Genomic DNA, 12,936 nt, shown 5'->3' on the forward strand with positions numbered 1-12,936 from the left:
GTGCAGGGTTGTTACAAAGATGGGTCCAGCCACTGAGTCAGAGTCATAGCACATTTACACTTATTTTCCTCCCACATTTGGAATTACGACAAATGTACTCATCAGCTAACTGGGCATCAGTTCAATTTTACCCCTCCTTGCTTGCTTCAGGTAGGCTGTGCATCACTGTGCATCACAACAGTTAAAGCTGCAGGAGCCCTGCCCTCTTTTGTCTCTGGTCACTCTAGTATACCTTCTGCAGCTTTAACTGTTGTGATGAAGAGGGAATTTCACCAGGTGCTGCATGCATACAAAAGACAGCTGCTGAAATTCCCTTTTCCAGACAACTGTTAAAGATGCAGTAGCCCTTCTAGTTGGGATTTATTTATTTATTTTTAAAGCATTTTATCCCCACTCTTTAGCCAAAAAGCATCTCAAAGCAGCTTACAAATATCGGTAGTAAGACAGCCCCTGCCCTCAAGCGTACAATTTAAAAGACATGACACATAAGGGGGGGAAAGGAATAGGGAAGGAAGAGCTCAGGTCAGGCTCTTGTACTTAAAGTTACAGGGTTGTTATTGTTGTTTTATCATAACTAATTGGGATGGAAACAGTTCAGGTAGCATGTTGGCATCTGCACTGCATACAGGAGGTGTTTTCTCCTTGCTGCCAAGTTTGCATCTGCATCTGCCCCTGCTGAGCAAAATTCATCCAAAAGTAGCCAAATCTACATTGCACTCCAAATTTATCACCCAATCTGGCAAATCTAGCATAAGGATTGGATCTGGCTTGGACGGGTGATTATTGATTACGATGCTAAGGGCAGTGATCGTCTCCCAACTGAGGGTAGTTGGTACAAGAAAATAAAAGCAATCTGGGTATTTGCAAGAAGGTCTTGTGAAATGTGAATTTTGGATAGGAACCTAGGAGGGGGAAAAGGCAGTATAGGATGTGGGATGTAATATATACCTAAACGGAAAAGATACTATGGGCTACTCTGGAGTGCCATCCTTACGTTGTTTCTGAAGACCAAAATGTGCAGCAAGAAAGAAGGCCTTTAGAGGTGGGTTTTTTAAAAAAACAACAACATATTGTTCTATCTTGTTTCCTCTCCAACTTGTGTGGATCTGGCATACATTTCTACTTCTTTACACAATGTCATAGTTTTTCTAAGCACAGCCACCCCCACCCCACACTGAACTTTGGCATTGTTCCAACACTGGGGCCAATGGAAGAAGAAGTCTGGGAAATGCAGACATATGAACAGGTTTGGCTGGGGACTTGTGGAATGCAGTTGTGGTGGAATAAGTCTAAGCCATTTAGCATGTTTCCACGGCAAGCTAATGGTCACATATATCTGGACCACTCATGGACACACAAGCCAACAGTGGAGTTAAGTGTTGCAATAAACATGAACCCCATCAAATAATGTCTTCCTGAGTTCCACCTGAATCCTGTCATCTGGGCTCTTTACTGGCTTATGGTAGTTCCTTTGAGAATCTTGGTATCTTGTCTAGGGTTTGGCTTTCTCCTTGTACTTAATGTCATCTCATTTGCCCTGGGAATAGGCAGTTTTAGAGGGTAACCACAGGACTGTTATCTCATTGCTGGCTTTCTCATATTTCTGGAATCTCTTGCTGGGATGACTTCAGGGTGCCCAGTTTTGAGTGTGTTGTCTGTGTTTGCCTTTCCCAACCTGGTGCCCTCCAGATGCCTTAAACTACAATTCCCATCATCCTAAGCCAATGCTAGGATCACTGATTTATGACTCTCCCAAATGGTATAGATGGATCCTATTCTCCCATCACTGGCTTGACAGATCCCAGTGTATCTCCCTCAAATCCCATACTCCAGAAGCAAAGTCCACTATGGTTTCTATAGTTCTCCCACAAGAAACAGATACAATTCCAGGAATTTTCAAGTTACATCCTTTTGTTTCTCAGCCCCATTACTGGATAATCATGGAATCCTAAAATCCCCTCCTCTTTCCAAAGGGGCCTGATGGCACCCCAGTTTACCCCCACTCACTTCCTATTGAGTCCTCCTTAAAAAAGGACCACCTCTTTAGCAATTGTACTAAAACCAAAGCATGCATTGATTGCAAGAGTTTGGGAACTCATGGACAGGGTGAAATGGTGGGGGGCGTGTGGGAGGGGTAACAAATGTATGGCGCTATCCAATGGAACTAACTTCCGAGCAAATTTGTCGGGACTGCAGCGCACGGAAGACTGGACTATTCTCCTTGGGGCCTCTGTATCTTACCGGCTACCTTCTTCTTGCAAAGGTTGCTGCCTCTCACTTCGCCTGGCCTAACCTCCGTGTTTGTTTGTTTTTACAAGATGCGTGAATAAATGCGTCTCTCTCTGCAATAGACTCCCGGTGCTCCTCTGTAAACTCGTGCGTTTTATTGTGTCTGTGTGTGCGTGTTGCGCACCGAGTGCGCGTCGGTTTGCGGGAGCGCGTTCTTCTTCAGTCTGTGCGTCCTTCTGCGCAGTCAGTCTTTCTTGTCCCGTCTCGCCCCCCACCCCCACTGTTTGAGAGCGGCGGCGGCGGCGGGGAATCTCTGCGCCCGAGGCGGGTGGAGAGACCAAAGGAGGGTTGGGGGTGGAGCCAAGGCTGCTCCTGCCGTCTGGGATTGATGGATGAGTGCTCCCTATGCGTGCGCTTGAGAGCGAGCGAGAGCAGAGGGGAAGGGAGCGCGTGTTAGTGTGCAACTGCCCGTGCCCGGAGCTTGCTCCTTCTGTGGCCGGGACACGCCAAGGCGCCGGCGGAGAAGCCGGGATCCTTGGCTTGCGTCAGAGGCGACGGCGAGCCCCTCCACGCCGCCCCAGCGAGTGCGCCGTGAGATCATGTGCGGGGCAGCCCCTCGCTAGCTCGCTCGCTCAGGCAGCAGCGGCGGCGGCGGCGGCAGCATGGCTCCGAAGAAGCGAGCGGCGTCGGGCGGCGGCGTGTGGCTGCAGGCGGGCGCTTGCCTGCTGGCCTGGGCGGCCTTTTGCCGGGTCCGGGCCAGCGCCTGTCCCGCCCCGTGCGCCTGCAGCGGCACGACGGTCGACTGTCACGGGCTGGGGCTCCGCGGCGTCCCCAAGAACATCCCGAGGAGCGCAGAAAGGCTGTAAGTGCCGCCGAACCGAGGTGGGGGGCGTCCCGTGTGCCTGGAGGGGCCATTTAGGAAGGGGAAGCGTTTGATCCCGGCGGGGCGGCGCTGAGCTCCTCCGGACGCCGCTCTCGCTCTCGCTCTCGCTTTCGGGTCTCCCCCTCGGGAGCTCCGCAAGTGCTGCCCCCCCCCTCCCACAAACACACACCCTTCCTCCCGCCCCTCACAATGGAGCCCAGCCGCTTAGGATGCGTCGCGCTGGGACGCCGCGCTTAGGCGGCCGCCCGAGATGGGGGAAAGGAAGGTCTCCTCTGGGAAAGTCGGGAAGCCAGGAGGGAGTTGGATCGGGCTGAGGCAGCAGCCGGAGCCTCCCTCAGTCTGGGGCGTCGCGAACAATTCAGCGATTGCCTTTGTTAGGGAGCCGCCGCGCGCGCCCGTGCGGGTGTGACCCCCTCCCAAACCACGGTGTGTGTGTGCGGGTGTATACATACACCAAGCGGCTCTCCGGCCTCCCTCGCACACGTGCACCACAACGGGGTGGCCTGGCCAGCAGCAGGTTCGGCGAGGCGAGGGAGACTCCTGTTGGGCGCGATCCGGCGGCTGCGCTTCCTTCCAGCACAGACGTAGAATAGCGGGGATGATGGCCGGGACCGGGCCAACTTTCCTGCACACCTCCTCCTCCACCACGCTGGATGGGTGTGTGTGTGTGTGTGTGTGTGTGTGTGTGGTTGCGCGCTCACGCGGCGGGTGTGAATCTTTTCTGGCTCGGCTGGGGCTGTTGATTTCTTCATTTATGTTGCGTGTGCGTTGTGTCCGTTCTAGGGCTCTCTGTGGAGAAACTATTCATTGAAGCTACGTGGATGCCTGTCTGTTGAGGGGGAGTGTTCTGTGGAAATAGGAGTGGATGAGTGGGAAAAGACGAAATCTAGTAAATTGGTCTCTCCTGAGCTGGCACAGTATCAGGATCTTTCCTCCTCCTCCTCCTCCTCCTCTTCCTCCTTCGTAAAAGCCCACACTTAGAGGGGGTGTGAACCCGTGTGCCAGCACTTGCATCATTTGGTATACATGCCGCTAAATTACAGCCTTCCCCAACCAGGTGCCTTCCAGATGTGTGGAACTGCAACTCCCATCATCCCCAGCCAGCATGGCTTACTGATGGCTGGGGAAGATAGGAGTCGCAGTCCAACTCATCTGTAGGGCGCACTCACGGGTTACCCGAATGAGACTGAAACTCAGGGGCTTGTTCTACTAGGGAGATTTGCGGAGCCCCTGTGCGCGTTGGGGCTTTAATTTAAGCAGTGCACCAAGGAAGATGACGGATCTCGCGGAAGTCTGCTCTTTGTGGAACCTTGAGTTGCTGCTTTCTCTCCAAGTCCCTATGGGACTGCTTCCTCTTGCCAAGTCTGCAGCTGTGGTGGTCTATTCTCCACACACACTCCCCCGTGCCCCCCTCTTCCCCCTCCCCTTTCAGCAGTTTAATGAGGGGTGAAGAAAGAGGAGGATACATTTGGGGAGAGAACTCATTTTCTGGATCAAGCCTTCCCACCCAGGCAATACCAATGATTAGCCTGGAGCAATAGCAAAATGTGAGGCAAGTGAAGGGGAGATCGAGCAAGGAAATGTGTGCGTGTGCGGAGAGGATAGACAGACAAGGGAATGGCAGCCCAAGCACTGTGTGTGCCTTTCATCTCTGCATGTGAGGTTCTGAATTATCCAGAATAAAGGCGGGAGGGGAGGGGAGGGGAGGAATGGGAGCTCAGCTGGAACAGGGGCTGATCATTAACGCCCCCTCCTCCTAACATACTCGCTTGCCGGGGCTGGAGAATGCTCCTCATTCCTCTGCAGCCTGCTGGTGGCCATTGCTTTGGTGGGGGGTGCAAAGGGAAATAAAGCTGGAGGGGATGCTAAATAATTCACCGGGATGCAGCACTGGAACGTGCTGTTTAGGTTGGGGGGTGGGGCAAGGGGGTTGAGTGGTTGGATTTATTGCAGCTGAGCAGAATATCCCCCTCTTGCACCTCCTGACCTTGTGTTTCTTTCCATGTTCATTGGACTTTTTAAAAGACAGCTAACTACAGAGAGGCATAGAGGCTCAAAGTCTGTAGGAGAGAGTTGGTAGGCTTTGCTAACCCTTGATCTTGCCCCGCAACTCCCGTGTTAGGCTGATCGTCTCCCCCTTCCAGCTCTGCTTAAGCCCCTTAGTCTCAACTGAGAGCCCCACTGCTTCCCACCCCCAATTTGCTGTCTCCTGTTCCCTCTGAGGAATGTCTCTCTTGTAGCCAGACAGGCTGGGACAGTGCTTAATGCATAGGATACGCTCTCAGATTTATGTTTGACTGCAGGGTTACCTAGTAAAGAATGGGAATGGCATGTGGTGGAAAATACGAATGGAAAAGATTCATACGTGCATCAGATGTACCAGAAGCTGGCGAGGACCTGAGCTAAGCCTGTAGCTAAACACTTTGTACAAATGACAATACCATTAATATTCCCACAGTGGGTCATTGCAGATATTGTGCCAGTGCTGGACTCTTGCAAGATTCTTACCTTGCCATGAATTATGCCAAAGAGAGACTTGCACATGCTTCCCTTCCTCTGGCTATCATCTTCCTATGATGAGATTTGTTCTGAGTATGGCCAGCTATGGGGATCCAGCCTCCTTAAATCCCCAAGTGTGGCATTAAGGTGGCAGCCACACAGTCCTCCGTCCCGTCAATGTTGCAGATTCTATGAGTTGGACTAGCCATACTGCAGGCACTGAGGAGGCCTGGTCCATTGTGTGTCCCAAAGATCTTATACAGGGCAATCCACCCACTCCTATTATTGTTCCTTCTACAAACCAATTAATGCCCTCAGATTGAGCCTAATTAGGTCAGGGGCCTGTGGATGCCCCTATGCACAACAAAGCCTGCTTGGTGAACTCAGTTAGCAGCACTGCGGGATGCCTTCTTTAATGGCATTTCCTTCTCTGGCACCTTAATTACCCTCATTGAAGTCGTTATCATGCCACAGCCACAGGGAGCTGCTTTGTGAGTGTAGATGAGCGGGTTGGCTCCTCTCTTTGAATGTGTGTGTGTTACCCACAAGCACTCAACTCTGCTCTGATGGGCAATGCCAAGAAGGGATACCATGCTGTGTTGACAAGAGGGGACTGGCTTGTCACTCACAACTGGAGTGCTATTGCTGCTTATGGTAGTCCTAGCCCCTCCTCAATATGGACAGAAAGAGTGTTGGAGGAGGAGGAATGCAACAGTTTTGGGAGCACCTTGTGAGTTCATAGGAATTGGTGGATAACATTAGCACGTGCCCCATCTTCCTCTGTAATCTGCCACATGCAAAGACTGGCACCAGATGTTTTACAGACTCCCCTACTTCTTAAAAGGGAATTGGTGTTAGGACTACGGAAAGTATTGTGTGGGCTTTAAACTTCTTTCTACCACCTAGTCTTCAGAGAGTTCGAGTCCAAGCCTTTGCTCTGTTCACCGTAGGTGTTTGATTGCCTTGTTGAGTTGAGCCAATGGGACATATAGAAGAGAGGAAGAGGATTTTTAGCTGTTTACAATTTGCTGCAAATGAGACTTCTAAGCATCCTTTGTCAAGCACAGAGGTCTGGAAAGCAACACAAATCATAGAATGATGTGGGGGCATCTGTACAGATATGATGTTTTGTCACTTGTTTTGGGACTGTTGTGGGACAAGACGGAGTTGGCTAGATTGCAAGTTCAGTTAGGCCTATTCCAAATACCATATTGGCCTGGTTTGTTTGTAGTACTTACCCATGGTTTGAGTTGTTGAAGTCGTGATGTGTAAATTGCACTGTGCTAACAAACCATAGTTTGTTAAACATGAACATCCCAGAAAGAGAGCCCATGGTTTGTTGTTGGGTTGTGAACTCTGGGTTGTTTAAACCATGGGAATTTATGAAGGTGTATGCTAAGAGGAGTGAAAATGAAAGCAGACGAGTATCTCTAAACCAGTGGTTCCCAAACTTTTTCAGGTCATCGCCCCCTTGGTTCCACAAACTCATGCCCAGTGCCCCCTACCCTACACTATAAAAATCATTATTCAGAATAGCAGTTTTCAATGACCCACTAAGGAAGATAATAACAATAAAATTCAAACCAGTAACAATTAATTGAATATTTATTCAAAATCTGAAGCACCCGCCACAGGCTTGCGAAGGAAGGGAGGAAAAAGAGAGCAAACTTCTCTGTTTTGCAGCTGGCGTGGCGGGGCACACCAAGCAGGATATGTCTCTTCATCAGCGTTTTGGTGCTTCTGAAACATTTCAATTCACCGTTAAAAGGACTCTTCTTAAACGGTATTAATACATGTGTGGATTCTTCCTCTATATGGGTTGGGACCAAACTACCTTCTCCCATAAAAATGTCCCTGGTTTTAAGACCTTCTGGAGAAGCGCTTCTTGGAAAAGACCACCTCGAGCGCCCCCCTGCCGCCCCTTTGCATCTTAGTGCCCCCTGCCTCCCCCTTGCCTTTTTACGCCCCCCTATGCAATCCCACCACCCCCAAGGGGGCGGTACTGCCCACTTTGAGAACCACTGCTCTAAACCATAGTTTGCTTGTTGCATGTTTGAAGGTCAGACTGTGGTTGGAGTTCTAAACTATGGTTAACACAAGCATGATGTGATGTTTGAATTGAGCCATAACTTTTAAGTTAGTCTCCAGGTCTTAATTTTTCTTTTATGCAATGGGGATACAACCCTCCTTTATTGATGATAGACTGAAAGCAGATCCAACTTTCTGAGGTGGAGAAGCAAATTGTACCCCTCCCCAAAAAACAAGTTGCATAATCCCCAAGTCTGGTCAAATTATTTTGATATCCAAGAGTTAAAATCCCAGAAGAACCTCTCTGGTAGTAAAAAGACAATAACAATACATGAAATAAGCAATAATTTTCTGCTGTTTCATAATAATATCAACTGCTTGAGGTGGCCACCTCACTCTACCTAATGGTAGGATTGGCCCTGATTCGGGTATGCTGAATAAAAGACAAGCAGTAAAAGATGAGCCTAATTGCATTAAGATAACCGCTTTTCTGTTTCCTTGTTTGCTGAGTCTTTTGCAAATGCTTTCTAGTTTTGGTCATTTGTGAGATAATATTTACTCCATCCTCCCAGCATGACATGGCCCAAGACATTCCTCTAGTTCCTTGAGCAGTTGATGCTATTCCCTTATTCTTGGGTATTACCCAGTATGTTAGTTAACAGTGTAGCTGGGTAGCTAAATGTTGGATCTAGCATGGTTTTTTGGGGTGTGTGCTTTGTTTTTGCTTTTGGGAAATGAGAGAGAGCAGCTTCACTGTTAACAGATAGGTTGTAGGTCTAGATGCAGCATATGCCAGCTCTTATGTTCCCCTGGCTGTTTCTCAGGGGTGAAATATATAGAATCCAATATTTAAAACCATGTCCCAAATTGCCAAATGTGCCCATAGCTCCAGAAGGCTGCCTACTTCTACTCTATAGGACATATTTTGCTATGCATAAATGGCATTCTACAAAATACTAAACAACAATAACAACAACACAACCCTATATTTATTAAGGAAACAGAATGTTAGGCACAGAAAACAGTATAAAGTGAATGTATAATGCTTTCTATACTGTATTTTGTATTTGTGCTTTTAACCTGTTGGTTGTTTTATTATGGTTTTAATTTTTGTGAACCGCCCAGAGAGCTTCGGCTATTGGGCGGTATAAAAATGTAATAGATTGTAAGCTTGTGGGCAGGGACTTTTCAAGAAATACTTTTGTAAGCCGCTGTGAGAGCCTTTTTTGGCTGAATGGCGGCATACAAATGCTTAAATAAATGAATAAATACATTACCCATTAAACACTACACTCTGTTTTAGCCATCACTGATAGGCACAAAGACGGCTTGGGTCCAGGTTATCTGAAGGACCATATTCTCCCTTATGAGCCTGCCTGTGCTTTGAGATCTTCTGGGGAAGCCCTTCTTTCAATCCCACCACCATCACAGGCACAAGGTGGGAACACGGGAGAGGGCCTTCCGTTGCTCTGGAACTCTCTTCCCAGGGAAGCTAGACTGGCTCCCTCCTTGATGTGCTTTTGGAGGCAGGAAAAAACATTTTTGTTCTGGCAGGCCTTTGGCGATTAATCTGGACCTCCGTCTGAACTAAGGTCTTTTAAAATTGTCATGTATTTTAAATGTTTTAATGTTTTAATATTGGAATATATTTTAAAACTTTTTTTATTTCTATTCATAGATTTTAAAATGTATATGTTTTAAATTTTGTAAGGCCGCCTTGAGGCCCAGTATTGGGCAAAAGGTGGGATACAAATAAAGATAATAATAATAATAATAATAATAATAATAATAATAATGACAAGACACAGATTACCACAGTAAAAACCAAAGCCTCTGAGCCAACGACATCATGTCCTTGGCCTCAGGGGTATGGCAATGCATGGATGACATATGGTCAACTGACAATCAACCAGAAGACAAACATTTGTTCTGGAGAAACAACACCTCTTGTGTGAAAGACTTGTGTGACCTCATAGACCCAATTCTTTTGATATCTGAATGGGTAGGAGCCACTGCATTGTGGCTGCTTCCCCTGCTGCTTTGGTAATGTTTGAAAGGAAGCGATCAGGCCAACTGGCATGGTAATTTTTCATTGCAGTGTCACCAGCAGAGCAATGCTGGCATGGGAAGTAACCAGTCAGCCTGCCCATGCGATTGCTTCCCTTTACACATTGCCAGAAAGGTGTGGGAAGTAGCTGTGCTACGGTGGCTCCCATGCCCCCATATTGTTAGAGTAAGCATATAAATTGGGCCATAGCTTATTCAAAAGTGGCCAATTGCAATCCTTCTTTTCCTGAGGTTCTTAAGAGTTATAGAGTCTATATTTTTGTATGCATCTGACAACTAGCCCTGGTTTCTAATGACAGCCTTTGTTCCGAAAGGGCTGTTTCATGTAAATCACTGTCCTGTGTACTTCAAAAGCTTTTCAGAATAAGAAATTCTTCTCACCTCTCAATTATTTCCTGTGACAGGGAAGATCCTGATTATGATAGCCTAACTGATGTCTTTTCCTAATACCTTAAGGGCACAGTCCTATGAAAGCATGGCTGACTGGGCAATATTGGGAAATGTAGGATTTTTTTCTATCTACATATGCATAGGGCTGCACCCTTAAGTATTAAAAAATGACCCACCTCTGTAAAATAGGTTGTTCAGGAAATTAAACCTAATTTACAAGAGATAGCTCTGGCAGAACAAAGGCTGTCATTATAAACCAGGGCTAGCTGTAAGCTGCGTACTAAAACATGACTTTTTGTGAGAAATACATTAAATATAAACTTTCAGAGGGTTAATCCTGCTAGCGTGTTGCAGCAAAAACAACAAGGAGATTTGTAGCATCTTAAAGACTAACGCATTTATTGTTGCATAAGCTCTTCCTGGCTAAAGTCGACAAAGTGGACTGTAATACCCAAAGTGTTATCGAGAGTATGAGGTTTATATAAAGATTTAAGGCTAGTTTGATGCCACAGACATTGAAAATAGGTCCTTCTGAAACTGTTATCTGTCCTGCCCTCAAGATATTGTTTTGAGTTCTTCCACACACTCTCCCATGTTACTCTGAATCTGCCCTTCGGTATAATGTTAGTTTCAATTAACTGCCAGTGCACCTTTCTTGGGGCAGGGGTGTATAACGTCTTTCAGCCCAAAGGGCAGCTCTCAGAGCAGCTCTCAGTGGCTGCATTCAGTGATGCGCAGGGCCAAAGGTAAAGTGGCTGCATTCAGTGATGCGCAGAGCCAAAGGTGAAGGGGGATTGGGCCACAGGCAGAGACACAAAAATACCAGCATGGTTTTAGCTGTTACAGTATCTAAACCATAGGAGAGCTATATCAACCTTTTAGAGTGGTGTGAAAACAGTGCAAAAATTGGGAAACATTCAGGAGACAGGAGAAAGGGGGTGGGGATGAAATTAGTAACTGCTTCACGCTCTATTGGACTGGCTTATTTCTCAAACTTGAATGGGTACATCTGAGATTCACCAGATCAAGAGAGAATACAATGGCTTTAAAGGATGGACTCCATTTAGTGATAGATTTGCAAATCTTTACCAAGTGTTTGGGCTTCAAGAATTAATGTATGGGTAGGGGTCTCTGAAACTTTTCTTAAGCCAGACAATACAAATATGGTATTCAAGAATATTTTTTATTACTCAGACCGTCTAAGAGAATAACAAGCTTTAGCTAAGATGAGGCAGATCACAACCATTCTTAAATACAAGTTACAATCACTAAAAGTACAATGAAGATAGTAGCAAGCTTATTGATAACATAGTAAAATTTAGGTTATTCTCAATCTACATCAATATTAAAAGTTCATATTTACCTAAATGCAAGGCATGGTGAGTGAAGCCAGCCAAAGCACGTATGACCGACCCATTCATGGCATCCTCCCTCCATTTCCAAGAATATATTCCATTACTCATAGTGATCTCACAACATGTACATAAAACTAGTCATGCCTGTTACTGAACACTTACAGTCACCATATACAGATAATTAGGAATAGCACTCTTAAGAAATACTTAAGATAATAATACTTATTATGGTTTTAATTTTTGTGAACCGCCCAGAGAGCTTCAGCTATTGGGTGGTATAAAAATGTAATAAATAAATAAATAAATAAGGAATTCTTATCAGCTATTCGCGTTGCATTCACACTGTGTGACAGGGCCATGGGAATCCTAGAGGGCTCGATTCAGCTTACAGGTCTGAGGTTCAACCCCTGTCTTGAGGGGTTTAAGCCACAGCTTTGTTAGGCTTCATTGCTGTGCATCACATTTTTATTATCTGTGAAGTCATCCTTCTCACCTTTTCTTTTGAAACCTTCCTGGCATGCTGCTTCCTCGGTTTAGTCCAGTGCTGCAACTATCATAATCTGTACAGTAGTTGCAGTATGATTTATTTTCCTTTTTGTCAGGATAACACCATCTTCATAGTGTGCTTTCAGGTCCTGCAGAATACTAACATTTTCTCCAAAGGGAAACATGGACTGTTCTGATCCACATAAGGTCAACGTTGCTCGCTTTCAGAATAGTGAAACCTTGTTGCATTGACTCAATGATCAAGTGATTTTTTAAACTCTTTTTTTTAATAAATATTTTTTATTGAATTTTACATTTATAACAAAAGGATGTAACATCCAATCACATCAAACATAACACAGTAATCAGATCTGGGATATCCTTGATATAAATGATTGGTCAAGTGACTTCTTAACCCATCATCTCTGGATGAAGGAGGGAACAAATCAGCAGAAATTAAGATGCAGCTGGAAAGGGAGCACGGGGCTCTCAAACTGGAATGGTAAAGACTGGCTTCTGCCCACATTTAATGCCAGTCGTGTGGTACAGAACAGGCTGACAGGCATAGTGCTGGAAGGAACCCAGAAATGCTTTGCAGCTTTGGCAGCTCTCAGACTCCAGCTAGCAACGAAAAAAGCATAGAAAGAGGGAGTGTGTGGGTAGGGGGAGGAGGACTTGGCTAGCATTTAGCCCCTACAATATGACTGATGGCTTCTGGCCCTTTCCCGGGGATATTGCTTTAGAGTTGGGTGCTGGCTTGTCAGCGGCATCATGGCTTACATTTGGCATTGTTTTTTCTAAGCCAGCAGCTTGGAGACAAGAGTTGGCTTCTTCTCCTTGGGAAGCACTGCAATCCTGATTTGCCAGCGCCACAGTCCAGAAGTTCTGTCTTTCTGAGCTTCTAGGGATTTTTTGTTTGTTTGGTTTCCTCTTAGATAAATGGATTGGATTTCCAGGGAAATCTCTCCTTGTTCACTGATTTCTGCATAAGGCTTTCTG

At 46.4% G+C, this 12,936-nt stretch overlaps 1 protein-coding gene across 1 annotated transcript in view; it reads left to right on the forward strand.

Moving 5' to 3' along the window:
* Positions 1-2,865: 2,865 nt before the first annotated feature.
* SLIT1 (slit guidance ligand 1) overlaps positions 2,866-12,936 on the forward strand; it is a 133,787-nt gene continuing 123,716 nt past the window's right edge. Inside the window, exon 1 of the mRNA XM_063132549.1 lies at positions 2,866-3,091. Within this exon, the coding sequence (XP_062988619.1) occupies positions 2,892-3,091 (200 nt within the window). The 5' untranslated portion in view covers positions 2,866-2,891. The remainder of the gene's footprint in view (positions 3,092-12,936) is intronic.

The sequence above is a fragment of the Elgaria multicarinata genome, chromosome 8 (assembly GCF_023053635.1).
Source record: "Elgaria multicarinata webbii isolate HBS135686 ecotype San Diego chromosome 8, rElgMul1.1.pri, whole genome shotgun sequence".
Taxonomy (NCBI): Eukaryota; Metazoa; Chordata; class Lepidosauria; order Squamata; family Anguidae; genus Elgaria; species Elgaria multicarinata.